Genomic DNA, 19436 nt, shown 5'->3' with positions numbered 1-19436 from the left:
GTGCAAATTCAAGGTCTCCATGTGCCAGTACTGAAGCTGACCGGGCAGATCTCTAGAAGGAAGGAAAGAATGACTTACCTGGACAAGCAGTGACGAGTACAATAGACTTCCTCCAGAGGGGATAACACAAAGCACTCACAGATGTAAAAGTGCTCTTGGCCAAAGAGCAGCACCCCTTCCAGTGCTGTATGACCCTGCACAACTGCCACGGAGCACTTGAACGTCACCTAGAATGGAGGCAAGCATAATAAGGCCAGGAGCTGGTAACACAGGAGACAGAGGCAGCAGGGAGCCAGAGCCAGTGATGCAGAAGAACACAAGTTTGTACCAAACCCTGCCATATTGATTTGCGGGTTCACAGGGCCAAAGTCACAAAATCACCGTATGACTGACAGAAGTCCAATCAGAATATAGGAATCTATCAATCGAATTGTCTTAATGATTTAGATAAACATTCTAGAATTTTTTTTTTAATTTCCCTTGATATACTAAGATGCAATTTCTTGTTTTTACTCCCAAGTAAACTAATCTGGCCCTTACAATAGAGGAATTTCTAAAACACAATTTAAAAACATGGGGAATCTTTCAACAAAGTATTTTGTTTATTATATATGCCAGTTGATAGAAAGTGTTCTTGGGAATTGACCAGTTTTGATAAAGAAAAGACAGCCTTTTTTTCTGGAACATTTTCTAAGGCTGAGAGATGGTGCAGAAAGTAAACAAACCAATTTAGAGATCAGAAAATTGTGTGGCCTGCAGAAAACTTCAAAGTTCTGATTTTAAATCAAGCAGTACTTCATTGCAAAGAACTTCCCTTACTTCCCATTTAGAAGCATGGAGATCCTTATTTTTGTCTGCTCATAAAATAGTCTATATATACTCAGCTCCAAAAGCTAAGTCCACTGGTTTGTCCAGTCAACTGGGATGATCGAAGTCAACTCAGTGTTGTGCTCAATTTCAACCAGAACTTTCAACCAGTACCTCCTCTATTCCTATGAAGGGGGGCAGTAGCTAATCATCCATTAGCCCAGTCTCAAAAATATTGCTCCCAAAATCTTAAAACACTAATACTACCTTACCTACTAAGAAAACTGCTCACTGCTGAGCTCCTCCTCTAAATTAGCACAATTCTATAGCACAGAATCCAGAAATGAGTGTAGAATTTTGCAAGCTGAGCCCATCTGAAGCTGCAAGGACCAGAGGGCTACACACAAATGGATTAGAGAGGTATTTACATAGCAGGACAACTTTCCTGGTTCAGAAATGTAATGCAGTGTTCCTAAGAGAACAGACTGATAAATATGAGAAGTATCACAAAGTCTGTTTTTCTCTTAGGATCTCAATGATCTTATCTCTACCAAACTTTGTTAGAACTAGGGAGCTGTATTATTTTATGGGGAATGCAAAATTGACCCAGAAATGCAGTTAGTTTTACTAGATCATGTAAAGTCTATATGATATGTAGTCTATATGTAGAGTAAGTATGGTTCTGCTTCAGTCTTTGCTTTTGCTCCTAAACTCACTATTTGTGGAGTCAAATCTACAACCTTCCTTGCTGACCCAAACTACACATGATCTAGCTAAGGTCAGCTAGATCCACACTGCTTCACAAGCTTTTAGTCTTTGATGTTAGGATAACATAAGTATTAAATTCATGAGTAAATTAAATAAAATCTTGTTTGCATGCTTAAATACTTTACTGAAAAGCCATTATTTTACCAACAAATGGGGCGCTTCATTTTGAAATCACTTAGTGGGCACAGGAGGTTGTTTCCCTCGTTCTGGGTTTAAGGAAAAAAAAAAAAAACAAAACAGTCCTGGGAGATTTCTGTGGGCAATTTTTCATGAAAATCTCTTCAATCTCTCTCCCCTCTAAATGATTTCTAAGAGGAAGGTAGCATTTTTCCATCACCTCTCCCACAGGAATGCCTGTCTCTGCAGGGATATGCCAACCACAGAACAGGACTGAAGTGCCTGCCATTACGTGGTTAGAGACATGTATGCTTGCACTGAGAATACTGGGGAATTCTGCTCACATTAGCAAACCACATGGTTTCCTGAAGTAATTAAATAGGAAAAAGATTGCTTCTTCCCAAAAGGAAGGTAACTGAATATTGAAACATCAGGCAGTTGCATAAAGCAGCTCCACAGATGCAAAGTTAAAATCCAGACTTGTAAGAAATCCACCTCACCATACCCAGAGATGATGTGTGTGGGTATAGGAGGCACATGGATCATGAAGGAGGCCTATGATCACTAATATGGTCTGGCACAAAAAACCACTGTGCTATTCTGCCTAAGGCAGAACCAGGGCATGCTAGTAGACCTTGTTGAGGGGGAATGCATGTAACCTCTTTTTCACAAACCTTAAACTCTAAGCCCAAGTATTGTGTACTATCCAACCAGAAACAGTCAACAGTAACAACCCCTTTCTTCAATTCTATATTATTTCTTCAAACTTATACTATTAAATAAATCTGCATTATTTGAAATACAAGAGCCCTTGAGCTGAGTCAATTTTTTTATTTTATTTGGGGGATGTGACTTATATTATTGCTGATGAGTTACAAAGATCTGACTGAGTTGTACTCCACAATCTCCACCAGGACAGTGCTGTACCTGCAAGTCTTGTACCTTCAGTCTTGCATTGAAACACCAAGCAGCTTGACATTATCATAAATTAAACAAAAACTTTCATTTTCTGTCAAAACAGATCAAAACCCAGTTCACAAGCTACTAGAATCATTAATCAATGAAGCAAACATGACATAAAATAATTGAATAATTACCTTCTAAGGTATTGCCCAAAGCCCTGCATCTCTTGATTGCTCTGTTCATTCAGATGTACAAGGGAACACATTCACTCAAACTCACACACACTGACACACACTCCATGACTTTTCTGAGCAGGGCAGGAAATAAAACGGCTCCAGTTGCCTGCCTAAAGTGCAAACAGCTCAGGAGGCAGCCACTGACAAGGCAGGACCTCTGTGCACTAAGTGAGCACAGGACAGCTAATGTCACCCCCCGCTGCTTTTGTTAATACTTCTGTCAGCTTGGCAAGGCAGTGTCTGCTGCTGGAAAAAAACATGCCTGGCATTTCTGATGGCTTCCTGCAGAGTTACATGGAGAAGAGACAGACAGCCTGAAGGCTCAAAATGAGATCAGTGCATGGAAATCATGCCTCACATTTTCATGCCTGTCTCCTTCTGCTGGGGAGAGGTATGGGGAGGAAGGGGCAAAAGGAGGAGGGGCAGGGAAATGAACTCTGTTACAGAAACAGACTGCATCGAGAACTCTGATAAAGTCATATTAGAGAGCACAAGTGTGACCCTTAGCCAGTGGCAAAGCATCAAGAAAATCTGGTGATGGTATTGAGATATTTTAATAAAACAGCTATTTCTATATCTGTGTACAACTATCACAGCACTGTGAGGTCTGAGTTTACATACTACAAGTATTTGGCTTCCACTATGGGATGCTAACTCCTGGGCCACTGAGGGAATGATGCCGCTGAAAAAAAACAGGTACACTGCAAAAGATCAGGGAATGAGGCCAGGTTGTCAATTTCATTGATGTTGTCTCAATTAAATTGACAACATCAAAGGTACCATCTTCCTAAGAGTCACCCTTATTTAGTCCACAACTCATCTCCTCTCCCAGTGTTTGTGAACGTTAAGCCCCTTGTATTGGGAAGAAACCTTGGTGAAGGGCATCCAGTCCAGTACAAGAGCAAAGAAGGAGCAGAAATGTTTTGAATAGATAACACATGATGGAAGCATCAAATATGGCCTTAGAGGGAAGAATCTGTCCAGTATTCATGGGGAGACAGAAAGAAAGACATGTAAAAGGAGGAAGGAAACATTTTCTAGTATTCTTCAGGAAGATATGTAAACACCACTGAACTAGCAACCTATACAAAACTGGCATGCTCTTCCAGAGGTTATAAATAAATTCGATGTAGGCACTGCTCTGAGCATGAGTAAAAGCTGTAGAGCAGCACAGGAATTCTCAGAGTCTCAGAATTTGCCATGTCTTAGGCAAATTCAGACAGTGTCTGATAAGAGAATATCTTGCTTGCCATGCCCAATTTTTTTTCTCTTACTTCAAGGAATTAATGTTAATTGGTCTTCAAGATGAGTCTGTACAGGAGTTCATACAGAGTCTGGAAAACTGTATTTGCTCTAAGAAAACAGAGAGTAATGATGTCTACTGTAGCCTGAATCCACCTGAGCCCTGAACTGAAAAGAACAGATAGGCCTCCATATCCCATTCACCCTCCAAAATGCCATGTCCCCATAGAAAATTTTCTAGTTCATCTTTCCTACCTTTTCACTCTCTGCAAACTCCTGCAATATAATTTGTCTCTCCACGCACAGTTCCAAGAAGTCTTCTGAATGGAAACTTTCATGTAGAGCTGGGAAGAATGTTAGCTGGTTACAATCCAATCCCTTCTGATCCATCTCCCTCTCTGCTCCATTTAACATCAGCTCTCCTATATGAGAATAAAAGAGATTGTGGTTTTAGTGGCAGCCGGATGACACCAAAAGCATTTGCAATTTAGTCTTTCACTCAGTCTATTCTACCTTGGGAAATAGCATTGTTTATCTGCAAAAAACAGGCAAGAGAATTAAAATCTATGACTGCTGAAGAAGGATGCTTATTTCAGGGAACCAAAGACAGACACATGCAGTCAGTCATAATTCAAACAAAATCCCTATGTTCACAGAAGATTAGGAAATTAGGAAAAAATTTAAATGGTGTTCTTTTAGGGACATGGACTGAGCAGGATCTTAAGTAAACCCAAAGGGAGACAACCCACTTATATCTTGCCCAAGCTGTGTCCCAGGTTTTGCAAGCTCATGCAATGCACGCAGATAGAAAAGGCACAATCAGCCTTCTTATTAAGGCTTCATGCAGAAACTACATAGCGCTTCCATCTTGTTTGGAGTCTAAAACAATGAGCTCCACTCATTTGTTTGCTAGGCCCTGTCACAGTAGAAAGTACACAATACTGCGTACATTCAACAGCACTTTTTCCAAGTTTAAGCAATTAGGAGCTTTCCAGGTGCCCAGAAGTGCCCAAAGCTTGCACTTCAGAATAGCTTTTTTGCTTTAGACCCTTCAGGTAGCAACAAGAGAGCAGCAAATTCTGAAGATAGTTGATATATCCCCTATAAAATTTGCATCAGTTTTGTCACAGATGTTACAGTGACATTTTTGCCCAGAGCACCAACAGTAAGGGGTTTTTTTCCGAGTTAAATTGTGACCTATAAATTCATACCCTAATTCCAATTATCTTTAACTGTTTATGTCTACTGTCATGCAATGTAGCACTAAAAGTTACCTCGATTCACTTCAGTAGGGGAAGTTGTTTCCTTTCTGTTTCCTAGGAGAACCTGAAAAGAGACTAGGTGTGACTGGAGTGGAACATGCAGATAGGTACACATAACTCAGAAGCTTGTTGGTAGAGAAAAACACAGATTTAGAACTATGTTGCAAATAAATGCCTTGGAAATTCAAATAAACTCTTTGGAAAAGATCTTAAAGGAACAAACGTAAACAATTAAGGAAAAGAACTATTATCTTTCCAAAGATGATTGTACATGAGGCCAGTTATAGGATAAAAATCATACTACTCAGTATACAGAAAACTGCCAGAATCCAAGCAGCACAAAAAATGCCTTAGGTATGGGAATCTTTTATTAAAGTGCTTCAACCTTTCATTGATGGGATTCGGCATTTTGACAATAGAGAAACAGACAGTCGTAAATACCTCACATTCACAGTTCAGTCTTAGCTTAAACCACCCTTATTTCCCCCTTTTGGCCATTCACCAATTTAGCAGCACTAGTAACAGGACAGTGCAGCCTTCTAACTGGACACTGCTGCATACATTGGGAAGCACTATATTGTAGAGATACTACTAGCAGAAAAGTATGGATAGCTTATACTGTCACCTGTATGGGGTGATCTTATACAAGGAAAGGGAAGAAAATAATTCTGTTGCTGTTAAATACATTGCAGCCTTTCTTAACCCCAAAACCAGATCCCTTCAGTGGGTTCTCTATACACGGAGCAGCATATTCAGGAGTCAGGTGATGAGAAGCAGAGGAAAGAGATGCACGTATTTGTCAAAGGTTGGACTCTGCTTTTGAAGGTCTCTAATTCTATAAAGTCACCAGCAACTGTTACAAACATTGTGCGCCTCCTGCAAAAGCTTTCTACCTCACTCTTCCTTTGCATCATTGCCACTTGGGTGTTCACGTGCTGAATCCTCCTCCTCATTCGTGAGGGCCCCTCGTAGCAATCAAGAATCCATCGTGGCTCTAATGATGGTGAAGTGTCTCTCCACGGGCCCCCTCTGTAGAAAAGTTGTTCCTCAAGTATCATCCAGTCCTTGGCTGCTTTGCTGTAAGCACACTGCTGCATCTGTGGGACAGAAACACTTTGTGGTGGCTTTTGGAAACCTCCCTCCTCTCAGTGGCACTTGCCCCAGTGATTCAGAGGGATCCACCCGACCCACCAGATGGGACCTCTGCAGAGGGAGTGCTGCAGGCCTAACAAATACAAGTCCAACTGACCACTGGAATTGTGCTGCAGGAGATGTTACTAGTGATAAAATAGTAATAGTCTGACTAGAAGATACAGTGATTAAATAAAAGCATGTGACAAACTTGAAAATGGCTGCTTTCATAAAATTTCCAACTCAAAAGCAGTGAGCCAGGAAAACCACATCACAGAGGTTTTTATTCACTCCATTTTTTTTCTGGCAAATGTGTGTGACAAATGGCAACAACAGGGTCCACTGAAAACAGTCTGAATGATTCAGTTGTAAGTGTTCTATGCTCACTCTGAGCAAGACATAAATTTAATTCTTTCAACTTAGCTGTTGTGTGCAAGCAGTTAGGGAGCACTAACATATCAATTTAAGGGAGAGGGGAGGTGAGAATTCAGAGGCAAAAAGTTTGTTGGTCCCTGATGGCCCAACCTGAAACAGAAACATACCTGTGGTGTCTTACTGTCTATGAGCTTGAGATCTATTTTAAAAGTTTTACTGGCTACTAAAGAAAAAACAAAACAAAACAAAACAAAGAAAGGTCAAAGTTCTCACTTTCATTTCTGCCATTGGAAGAGCTGAATGATTCATTTAAACAAAGGGAAAAAAAAGGGTCCTGAAAATAGTGGGGAATCTGATTGCTTGGTGATACTGTACCACGCTTCAGCAGTAATGTCAGGAGAGGAGTGGTGACTCCTCAACTCTCAGCGATTCTTTAGGCAAAATATTAATCTCACTTCTAAAATGCTCAGTTTCTCAGGGCACTCCAAGAGTAACCTTTCAGCAACAGAAAGCTGTTGCCCAGTATTCCTGTCCTTTACCTGTACATGGTCCTTGTACAGAGAAGCATAGAGCTCCTGCCCAACTCTTCGGTACCGTTCCATACATGACACAAATCCCTAGAAGGAACATCAGAACACATTATGCCAAGGTGCTGCAGGTGTAAATCCTGTGAGGGGCAGAAGCAAGCATTAGTTGCTCTGTATTTTATTAGAACAGTTAACGAATATGGCGTGTGTCTGCAAGTTTGATGGGTCTGCAGGCAGTGTAGAGATTAACCACCTGAAAGCAAGTTGCACACTTATACCAGGAATATAAACATAGACATCATCTTAGCAAGGGTCATTAGTGGAATGACTCAGAACTTTCTCAGAAGGAGAAAGAAAACACCAAATACAATGTAAGGTTTCTCTTTTTGCAGCTGAATTAGTGCTGAAAATAGCATAAATTATAATCATATGTTACAGAGATTCCAACTGAGGTAATGATCTATAGTGAGATTATAGGAGAGGTGAGTGCCCCCGGTGCCATATAAAGGCTGTCACATCCAGCTGAACTTCCCTGAGATATGTAAGATTGTTGTGAGTCAGAACTCGAGGCTAAACTTGTTGTAAAGGCCCAGCCTTGTACTACCTAAAGCCATGGGTTAGGTGGGTAACTTTTAAATGCAGGGACTCTGTGCCATGCTGGCAGTGGTCCCTCACAGCAAACTTCTGGCTGCTGCTTGCCCTGGACTCTAATTAAGTTAACATACAGGGTCTGGGTGTTGTGCTGATTACTGCTGGCTGCCAGCCAGGTCTGTAGCCCTGCTGCGAAGTCACATTTATTGGTGTTTCCCTGCAGGAAGCTCCTGTTTTACACTGATGAAAGTCATTATATTTTTGTTTGTTTAAAGCATCATTAAACCTGTAATCACAGTTGTGGCCTCACAAAACTATTCCATAATTCATATAAAACTCCTATAAAGGCTGACCTAGAAAGCAACAGCATCTCTGTGCTCTTAAACTAGTCCTGGTACAGGAGAAGAGCTGAGATCCTGGCTCTACGTGGACTTGGGGCAAAACCATTCAGAGTAAAAAAATCAATTCCTCCATTTTGGATAGTCACAGGCTATTCAAGCCAAGTCAGTGCTCTACTGCCAGCTGTTTCAAAGTTGCTCATAGTCTGTATTTCACTCATGGTCATCAGTGGGACCCCTAAGGTCAAAGTCCACATTGCAAAGATTCTCACTGATCCAGCTCCTAGCCCTTGAAACATATGAAGGGTCCCAGGAAGGAAAACTTCTGCTACCCACATCTGGTCAACTGAAGACTAACCACTTCGGCTTCCAAATGAGCTAAAGCTAGCCAGCTTCAATCAGATGAACATGTCCCTACTGATCTCACAGGAAAACCATCTGGTTGTAAAGTGAAATGAACAGTTAACAAAATTGGAGATGACTACGATTGAAGAAAAAAAACAACCCACACAAGCCAGACCAACAGACCAACACACAAAAGCAAAATCTGAAAGAGATAACCAATAAACATGGAGAATATAGGTCAGGCTATTATTTACTAAGTGTTCAGTCAAAACATGTATACTGTAATGCCTAACGGATAACTAGTGCAAACAAGTTTCTAACAAATAAACAGATTACATTAAAAATTGTAGGTGCTTATCTTTTAAAAGAACAACTCTTTATGGAGTAGATTAAATACAGCAGTGCCACAGTAAAATCTGCCTTAAACAAGAACATGCCAGCTTTGATAATTGCTAATGTAGTGTAACAGAAGGTTTGAGTTTCATATGCAGGTGTAAATGTAAGAGCTGTAATGCCCATTTTTGGGAAGGGCATACTAAAGGGCCTTATTGATCAATACTTTCCTAAAAATCTAGGAAACTATAGTAGGAAATAGTAGGAAAACATACTTTAAGTCTTTTTTAATACAGATTTCTCTACTTTGCAGCCTTAGGCAATCACATTGTAAGTAGAATCAGATCATTTTGCTGCCACATATTCCCCAGTCAATATTTAGAGCTTGAAAAGGTGATAAAATTCACAAGTTATTTTCCTATTAAAAAACCAAAACAAATCAGACTCAAAAACTCTTTCTTGTCTTGCTGCATGGAGTCCTCAAATAGGAGAGAAAATGATTAGCACTGAGGATACCCAGCATGTGAATTTTCTATAATTTCTTTCAAGTAAAGCAATTGAGACACTGTCTGTAATGAGAAACAGTTGAAATGAAAAAAAAAGGTTGAGGTGTGACTTATAAGTTAACAAAACTCTACTGAGCTTTGGAATGCTTTATGTCTCATTTTTTTTTTTAATATATATGGATCACTTAACACTCCTGCACCTCATAAATATTCAGGCTTGCCATAATATACTCGAATTGCATGATACAGACAGCACACATACCACAGTTCTTTCCTAAAGAAACATGATTTTGGGGCTCTGCACTTGGAGGCTTTCCTTTGTATGTGTTGTGTTACAGAATGCACACGCACACAAAAGTATGTGCCAAAACTCTTAATAAATGAAAATAAACATCAAGACAAACTCATTTTGGACTTTTAAGAGACACAAGGAAAACCCAAATGTTCAAATGCCTTGCTGTGCCAAGTGAATTATCCCACAGATGATAGTGACGATACCCACATAGTTGATTTGAAGCATGTGTTTTAAGTCATCAGTTGGCAAGGGCTAAAACCAGTGATATTAGACTACTACTTTAGCTCTTCTGAGCAAAATATTGTAGGAATATAAACATACATAGTAAGAGCCTTAATGTAGCATCACAGCTGTAACCCTTGTGCAGTCCTTTTGACCAGTACATCTTAGAGATAATTATGAGAGAAGGCAAAGTCTTTGGTTTACAGATGGGAAAACAAAGAAGTGAGTTTCTGGAACATCACAGAATCATAGAATGGTTTGGGTTGGACAGGACCTTAAAGATCACCCAGTTCCAACCCCCTGCCATGGGCAGGAACATCTTCCACTAGAGCAGCGTACTCAGAGCCCCATCCAGACTAGTCTTGAACAGCTCCTGGAATGGAGAGTCCACAGCCTCCTGTCATTAGGACATGGTTGCAGGGAAAGGGGGTATGATGGGGCAAATCCAACCTGAATTAATTTGAAACAGCCTGATAAGCCCACAAAGAAGATGCATATGGTGAGAGATGCAGTAGTGGGAAGGGGAACCCTTTTGATGAACCAGTTTGGAAGTCTCTTCCACTGTTATGTTCCCAGTGGCAGTACTCTAACACAGCTGATGTACCAGATATTAGATCATATCCCAGGAAGAGCTCATGTACTTAATTCCTCTAACTTGGGCTTGCACAATTCTACAAGGAAGGTTTTAAAATCTTATTATGAATATTCAAGTAATGACTAGGTTTTTAGACAGTATTTCATGGGCATAGAAAAACAGAACACCAGGTAGTGAACTCTTAGGGATGCCAGAAACTGCATGTGAATAGCAAATGTGACAGTAGCAAAGAGTTTGTGCATGGCAGAAAGAGATCTGAGGACTCTGATTCAAGAAATCACTGTGTTTAGGTATGTCCTTACACATGCATTTTACAACTTTATGTACAGGTTGTCTGCTAGTGTAGGGGGGCAGCCTTTCCTTTAAACCAAACATTAAAGATATAAACTCACAGATAATATATATACAGCACTTGAACTTCAAAAGCAACAATTAAAAATACTTAAAATCTCTATGGGTCATAACGCCGAAGGAAGAAAATAGGAAACTAGCATCATTAGAATGAGAAAAATCACATTATACCAATGTAGTAAACTTCGCATCTTGAATCAAACAGAACAGGAGATGAAATAACACTAAGGAAATGCCATTTTATAAAGAGCAAATTGTTAATTTTTCCTTTAGTATCTCTTTCCCAGCAGCTCAACATTAAATGGCACCCACGTGTGGTGCAGTATTGTTCTTCTCAGCAGCCCTATATGCCACCTCTGCCTGCTGGACTGCATGCCCTAAGCAGTATGGATGAGGATGTGACCTAGTCAGGAAGGAGAGAGTTTCTTACAAAAGCAAATGATTTTTGCAGGCATCATCTAGAGCCAATAATTTTTTCATAGCACATTCCTGAACCACTATGACTTACACAGGCACAGAGCCAGATTGTCAGTAAAGTTTTGAGCCTCAGTTATTTGGAGATTGAAAATTATCTTGTATTCCTCGCAGTTCTCATGCTCCTTTTTCCACACATCTACCCAGCATGTGCAATTAAAGCCCAATACTTCTGGTCTTTTCTTGCTAAATCAATCAATCCCTTCTTCATCAGGCTTGCTACAGAGGACAGGATTACAGCTACCATGGCAGCTTTACAGAAAAGCATCTGAGTGCTATAGTAAACTACTAGAGCTGGGTGAAGTCTCCAGTGCACCAGCCCAGTTCTATTCAGATAGAGACAAAGTGTGTAACATCTCCAAATGTTCTCCTGCTACTGAATATGACACAGTGACCAGGTACACTGCTACGCTGTGCATACAATAGCCCACCCATCTTGAGACCAGACTACTTTTCAAGTAAGTGACTATGCACTAGGCAGCAAGGAGGATCATTTCAGAAGAGGAAAAATTGTTCCATTACTCCCCAGGTAACAATCATTAAGCTAAGGCAGATGATGTTTTCCTTAGCAGACTAAAGAGCAGTTTATCCTAGTCCTTCACATACACTCTCCACGCTGAGGGTTGTTTGCAGACTCTTTTGAATCACAAAATTGTTATTGCTGTGTGGATTTTATTGTTGCTTTGCCAAAATTCATTTAGCTTTTCAACAGCCTGAGTTCCAGCAGTGAAGTGTTGCATGGAAGCTTCGTGCCTCAGCCCGCTAGGAGGCTAATGCAGTGTGCCAACTGCTCCTAAGGATCATGGATGGATTCCTGGCATTGCCAGTTGATTGGGGAATAGCAGATCTAATGAGAAAATCCTCCATATTTCAGTGCATCATAAATGTACTCATACACAGGGGTGGGTTTCAAAGGGTAAACCTAAAGTGTGGTGTGTACATGTGGTGAGACTTCCAGAGTGTATTTATCAGCTAAAGACAGGCAGTACAGAAGCCAGTCTACTTCTATAGCAACCATAAGTCTGTATGGGAGTGTGCATACACACAGCCCTTCAACAGATGACACTCCTGAACACATTGTTTCCTGGGAGAACAGATAACTTGCCTCCTAATAGCGAAAAAGAGCAATGAGAGTCAAGGCACTCATGTTCTTTAATCCTGTCTCTGAGAATGGTTTCTGTGACTTTGGGATAGTTCATTCAGCCCTTTGAGGACTCAGTTTCCATCCTGTTACAGCAGAAGCAGTAGATTTTACATCAGAAGTGAAAGGTGAAGGTCAGACTTTGGCATTGTGGGAAATAGCAGGGGAGTCTCTTGCCTTCACTTGTTCTTACTCACTCTTTTCCTATTTCTATTTAAAATGTGGAAGTCCTACAGGTGTAACTTAGGGCTTTATTACACACAGTTATCTAAATGCATTTGTCCAACAGCCTCCTGCACTGGCATTTTCTGATTAAATTTGAATCATGGGTTTTATTTAGGAAAATTCGCCCTTCTAGTCCTTTAGCTGATGAAAAAAATTCTGTAAACATCAGTATATGCTTAGGGGTCAGAATACAGGAAAAAAAAAAGAAATATCTTTCTCCTGACCCGTAAAAATAACACTTTTCATAAAATGACTTAAATTTAAAGGTGAAAAGACTACTTCTGGGGTTTTTTATGCATGTAGTTCAAGCTGCTCTGCAGCAGAAAGTATAAATCAAACACAGACACAAACAAACTTTAATTTGGCTAGCAAAGATGAGAGCAACAAGAAATGAATGGTCACAGACTTCAGCAGAGTTAGCAACCTATACCCTGACCTAGAAAAAACATTTAAGTCAATTTTGTAGAGATTTCTAGGACCTCCCTTGATTTTCTGTTCTTTACTTTTCATTTTAAATTGACATTTCAGTCTTTTGAATTCAAACCGTTTCTTTCTGACATAATTATAAATAAAATCTTGAATCATAAAAGTAGAAGAAAACAGACATAGTTGAATCAAGAAATATGAAAAAAATTTTGTCTGTGTATTCAACAAAGAAATGAATAATCTGTTTCAGTGGTTAGTACATATTTCTAGGGTTTTCTGCAACAAATAAAACTCCTCTTTCATCCACATTAACACCATTCCACTCATTTGGCATCAGCTCTGTTATGTGAAAGTAAAACTCTGCCACCAGCAGCTCTTGAAAGATGAGACTTTGGTGCCAACAGCTTTAAACATTAAATTCCACTTGCTGAAATCCAGTATCCCAGCTTAAGCCTGACCAGACAGAATCTCTACCTTGAAAGGCAAATGGATATTTTAAAACAATATGCGGGAGAAATAACAGGCAACATTTTCATACAATGTGTAATTCAGTGAAGAGACTTCACTCCCACAGAAGACCACTGAGTTTAAAAACACAGGAAAACTCCCTCTGAAGAGCTACCCACAAAATATTTGTAAGTGAGAACCTCTTGTGTTTCAGGTTTTAAGATGAAACTGATATCAAGAAAGAAACAATTATGCTAGGATAGGTTTCCTAGTGTGCACTGGGCTATCACACACCATCTCCTGTAGCAGCCTCTAATGAATTTTTAGGGGACAGACAGAGGGGCCTGTGAATCTGAGTCAGCCTGAAGAGTTGTATTCATCCTACAACATTTATATTCCAATTCTCAGCTAAACACTTGCCTTCAATGAATGGGGGAATGATCCCCACATGTTTCAGAAAGTTCAGTGATTTCTATCACCTAATATGAAATAGCTCTATATTTTATGTTTTCATGCAATTCTCATCTAACATTGACCTCTTGAATGATTTCTTCATGACGTTGTAAACAATCTGAAAGTGATAAATGAGCAGAGTGTCAGATATGCGTGTAAGAGGACATGAAAATTTCTTTGTTCAAAGTTAAAGAAACTTTTTTCAGCTTGCTACAGCATGCAGTAATTTAGCTTTGAGCCAGTTATTAAACAAGACAATAATATTATAATGGAAATTGTTTAATATACATCATTAATAGTAAAGTGCCTGCTTTCATTGAAGTAAAAAAAATGTGTGCTATGAGCAGTTTTGAAATGAATATTTGATTCCAAAGTTCCCTTGTGCATTTAATGACATGCTAATTTACATTTTAATTACTTCCTAAGAAATCAAAGCATTTGTTGACAGAAGAACATAATGTCAACTTCACGGTGCACTGTTGGTGGATAGTTAATGAACTTAATTAGATAATTAGTGATGTTAATTATCCTTCTATTATGAAGATAAACATGTTACACAAATGATGCTCTTTTCAAAGAAATATCATTAAATGTTTGCTTGTTTTAACTCAGTTAACTTGAAAAGCTGATAAAAAAAAACCCTGAATGATTGGTAAGAAAAAGATTTAAGTAACGTTTCTGGCTTTGCAATTACAAGTTAGGAAGTCTCTTAACCTCTTCATTCTGAAGAATGGGATTATACAGGGGATTAAAAAGACCTTATCTATTTCAAGTTATATGGGCCTTTGGCCTAGAGGAATGCAATTAATCAACAAAAACAGTAGAGGACAGGCACGATCAGGCCACCTGTAAAACTGAGAACTGCATATCTTGTAAAGAGTAACAGCTATATCTACAGTTCTGAGGCAGTGTGTCTTACAGGAGTTAGAAGTGTGGTGCTTGTAACCTTGCCAGGCACTCATCCTAAAGAAGCTCAGGTCAGGGCATGGAGAAGCTCTGACTGATTTACAGTTGACAGAAACACAATTGCTACAGTGGTCCATTGCTGCTTTTGTAGTTTTATGATGTCAAAACCAGTCACAGTCATTGTTAAACTAAAAATGAAATACCTGTAGTAGATTTTGACAGCAAAACTGTGTTGGAGGGGGAAAGGAGGAAAAGAGTAGGAGATCAAAAGGTTCACTTTGAAACAGGAAAGTCAGTGATTTGAAACCTCTGGCACTGTATTCAATCTTACAGACCTTACTGCCAGCAAATTTACCCAAGTCTGTCACCTGTAAGCATCAAAAAATCCAACTTTGTGCAATGCTCCTCATGATCCTGCATGACTACTGAGACTTCCAGGAAGATACAATCACCACAGCAGATCACTGCCATTCTACTACCAGAAATGTAATTGCACTCTCTTTTCTACATGATCATGCCTCCCAGACAAAGCCACAAGCAAAGCACGAGACAGCACAGTGTATTCAGAAATATGCAGAAAACACAGCTGCATTTGATGGCTAATTCTCATCCTTGCCACCAAACAGCAGGAAATTGGCTTTGCTGATGATGGAGAACGCGAGCAAAAGTACAACAGAAACGTGGGGTCTGAGCTTTTGCTGGAGTGAATAGTTTTAATTTTGCTGTTTTTTCCAGATTGAGGATTGGGTCTCAAAAGCACTCTTCCTATCTTGTAAATAATCACAGGGAAAAACTTAAGAGGAGTGTTTTGCTGCTTGTTTTTTGTCTGTTTCAATCTGTAGCAAATACTACTACTGCTTCAAAGTCTTTGTTTATTTTTCAGTTGATAAAGGAAGCAAGTTAATAACCCACTAAACAACCAATTTCTTTCTCCTGGGCACACCTCTGAAATCCTGGGTGAGTTGCTGAACTTCTCTCAGTAAACTTTGCTCAGTTAGGAGTAAATATTTTTATGGAATTTAAATTCTTTGTTCCTCACTATGTGGTTCATTCTTTTTTTTTTTTTCCCTGTAATCTCCATGTTTCAACCAAACATGGAGATTTCCTGTTGCTTTAGGACATAAGTCCATAACTGGCAAAAGTGAAGACAGAGGCCAGTAGTGAACACAGAAGTCACCTGACACAGAAAATGATACAAAATTACACTACATCACTTTTTAAAGTGATGCCAAAGTCTTCAAAAATACGAGTTAAAAATACAAATATCATTTACTTTTAATGTAACTTTTCTATGTAAGTAAGTGTAGGAAGGAAGAGGGCTGTTGAGAGGCATTCAACATTTTTTTCCTCTTAGATTTCACCTCTCTAAAAAGTGCATCAAAGTCTGAAAGACAGGCTGGAGGGAGAAAGGGGGAGAGGGAGGAAGGAGAAGAACATTTGAAACTGAAGCTTCATATCTCATTGAGAAGAACAATTTATCAGAGCTGTGGAGCTGTCAGTACTTGACATGATAAGGAATAACACCAAGTGAATAATGTTTCTTCCAAACCCAGCTCCTTTAATTACAAGCAGCTTCCTTGCAGAAGAGAGACAGAAGATGTAGAAACACCAATTTCATGCACTTGTGCCTGAATAATGTCTGCGTGCTGCCTTTTCCAGATGGCAACCTTTTCACTGGAGGAACTAATGATGTGGGCATATTTAGGGAAAAACCAATAACAGAGTCTTTAACCTTCAACAGCAAAAAGCATGTTGTACAAAATGTTCCTTGGGATACATTTACAAATATCAATTACATTGCTCACTGAGGTGTAATCAGCTGTAATAATCAAAATTAATTTTAAAAAATAATTAAACAGACCCCAGGGCAAATAGTCAACACTCTTGTAGTATGACATCACAGTATGCATATGTATCTGGGAAGAGCTTGCTCACTCTGTAAGCAGCAAAGTGATTTTAAGGACTGAGAAGGATTCTGAGGCATGCTGAAAAAAGCTTCGCACTAGTAAGGTGCTATCAGACACATTAGCTGGGTCTCACAGTCTGCCTGGTCAACACACCTGCAAGTGAACCAGGCATCACCAGACATAGCTGGTGATCAATCTCCTAGAGATTGAGCAGAGGGTTAAGGCTCCCTAAAGTGAGGCTAAGAAAAGACCAATTGTCTCCTCAGGAGGAAAAAAAAAGACCTTAATATGTTGAGCACAACAGTAACACAAGCTTGGTTTAAAGCTCTGAATATTCTGTCAATGCACCTCTGCCCTACCCTGTAGCTAGTTACTCTACCTCTAGTACACTTGGAAAGTAACATCTATCTAATGCTTTTTGTGTCTATTTTTGACAACGCTAAGCAAAAACATGGAAATGGCCCTCTCTTTCAGCAAAGGAGGAGCTTACACACGGAAAAGATAGTTCACATCTTCATTGCTGACAGGAGGAATTATGCACACCCTCCAAACCCATCCCTGGATTATATATCAAGTCTTGTTTTCCTCTCTAGGGGTTAAATTAAAATTTGGACCTTCAATACTTCATATTGAGTAGAAAATGTAAGGACAGCACTATGATAACACCTGAGTCTTCCTACTAATTCAGTGCCTGAAGGACGAGGTTTACACAGGTGATGCAAGCCAAGAGCACCAAAGCTGGCATCTCCTTACTTTGCTCCACCCCAGGCAGAGGCTGTAAGCACAAACCCATCTGGGTCTGGGCTGCTTAGGTTTTTCAAGTGCCATAATTGGGCCCTATGCAGAAAGTATGCATTTAGACTATATGAACAGGCTGCCAAGAGAACTTCTTCAGGTCAATATTTCTTTGTGATTATTTCTAGCAGCCTAGAAAAGGAACCTCAGCTGCAATAGCTGTCTAGTTTGCAATGGAACATGTCAACTAACAGACATACTCAGAAGCCTCTCAAATTCAGATCCAGAGCTATATACAAGAGCAGACAAAGAGCAAGATTTACCAGAACAGACAAAAAGCAAAATTTACCTCTGATTTGCATGACGTTTCCTTTGTGTTTCGGCCAGGTATGAACCTAATAGCTGAAGAGAGGCTTTCACTCCAGGAATTGTGCTTGCTCTGGGACAGGCTTGGCCCTGCTTTATTCTGGAGAAGCTTCTTTTCAGATACTGCAAGGGAAAACAGACAAAAAAGCTTTTAAGACGAAGTTGAGCCTGTCATAAAATAGAGGGGTTCTATCCCCATTACACAAGATAAAATAATGTGGCAGTGTGTCACTCCAGATGAATAATGTTCTACTTTTATGAGAAGTGAATTAACACATATTTCTCAAGCTCTTATTTAAAAGCCTCACGGAGTTCTGCCATGGATCAGTTTCATCACACAGACATGAACTTTGAATCACTGCACCACTACAGACATTGCAATGCCCTTCTTTCAACCGTATATCCTCCCTTTTAAATCTTTCTATGGGTTACAATCATCTAAGGTGATTTCTCTTTCTTGCAGTACAACACGAGCCCTATGACCCCACCAGGTGATTACAGAAGGGCTGGGTTATGACACAGTAAGTAATCACAGCCCTAAATGAGAGAAATTGAGAATCTGCTTTCTCAGCAGTTGAGGAAAGGCATAACCAAGGAACAGCAGCTTTCCACCAGGCACCCCATTTACCAAACGTTTTTGCTTACTACTATGAGTGTTCCATAAAAGAACAGAGACCTAGCAAGTGCTGCCAAGCTTTTGTCATAATTTCTTCCCATAAAGGAGTGATTTCTGTTATCTTCATGTCCCTTTCTTTGTCATTTCCTTTTACAGAAAGATCCATCTTGTAAATGTCCTCCAGAGCCTGCCGCCTCTGAGAAATGAGCTGCTTCCAGATGATTTCTACTGTTCTCAGAATCTCCTGGCGGACTAGGAAACAAAAGTAACACCAAAAAAAAATTCTTCATTTATGTTTTCATGTCAAGCAAGAGGTAAAACAAAACCATATCATATGGAAAAGCACTGGTTCAGAGTAACTACCAGAGTCAGTGGAAGTGGTCCTTTTTGTCCACTGCCTCCATAGGTTCTAAGCTAGACTAGTTAATCTAACATAGAAAACAGCAGGACATTTATTTTATGATATTTCAACTCCTTGAAAGAAACAAGTAGGAGTGACACAAGGTTTTAACTGGTTTCTGCTTTGGAAAACCATTTAATCAGAATTTTGATGATCTTATTATCATGCATAGAATGCTAAAGCACATAAAGGACATGCCTTTATGTTGCCAAGCATTGCTGGAGCTGGAGGTAACCAAGTTGTGAAACAATTTGACACAGCAGGAGGATATGGTACAAGGAAGTGCTGAGTTGTTTTACTCTATTTCCCTGCAAACCAGACTGATTTGGTTGCATCTTAACCAAGCCAATATATATTTAAAAATAAAAAATAAAAAAACCAAAACAGTGCTTTGCT

General features: G+C 39.6%; 1 protein-coding gene across 9 annotated transcripts in view; it reads right to left on the bottom strand.

Annotated features, from left to right (window-relative positions):
• The window catches only part of WDFY4 (WDFY family member 4), a 116203-nt gene that overhangs the window by 44214 nt on the left and 52553 nt on the right, over window positions 1-19436 (bottom strand). For 8 of the 9 annotated variants that reach the window (XR_005257347.1, XR_005257349.1, XR_005257348.1 and 5 more), the window contains exons 38-44: window positions 18701-18892; window positions 18008-18147; window positions 7381-7458; window positions 6229-6432; window positions 5348-5399; window positions 4329-4495; window positions 79-227 (exon numbers count right to left, since the gene is read on the bottom strand). Coding sequence is in view for 6 of the 9 variants with exons in the window: in XM_038140373.1 (XP_037996301.1) it covers window positions 79-227; window positions 4329-4495; window positions 5348-5399; window positions 6229-6432; window positions 7381-7458; window positions 18008-18147; window positions 18701-18892 (982 nt within the window). In the remaining 3 variants the exon portion in view is untranslated. Of the gene's footprint in view, window positions 1-78; window positions 228-4328; window positions 4496-5347; window positions 5400-6228; window positions 6433-7380; window positions 7459-18007; window positions 18148-18669; window positions 18893-19436 lie in introns of those variants that run through there. The other variant, XM_038140378.1, reaches the window with a different exon arrangement.

The sequence above is a fragment of the Motacilla alba genome, chromosome 6 (genome assembly GCF_015832195.1).
Source record: "Motacilla alba alba isolate MOTALB_02 chromosome 6, Motacilla_alba_V1.0_pri, whole genome shotgun sequence".
NCBI lineage: Eukaryota > Metazoa > Chordata > Aves > Passeriformes > Motacillidae > Motacilla > Motacilla alba.
The sequence above is the reverse complement of the archived record's forward strand: the minus strand, read 5'-3'. Positions and strand labels throughout refer to the sequence as shown.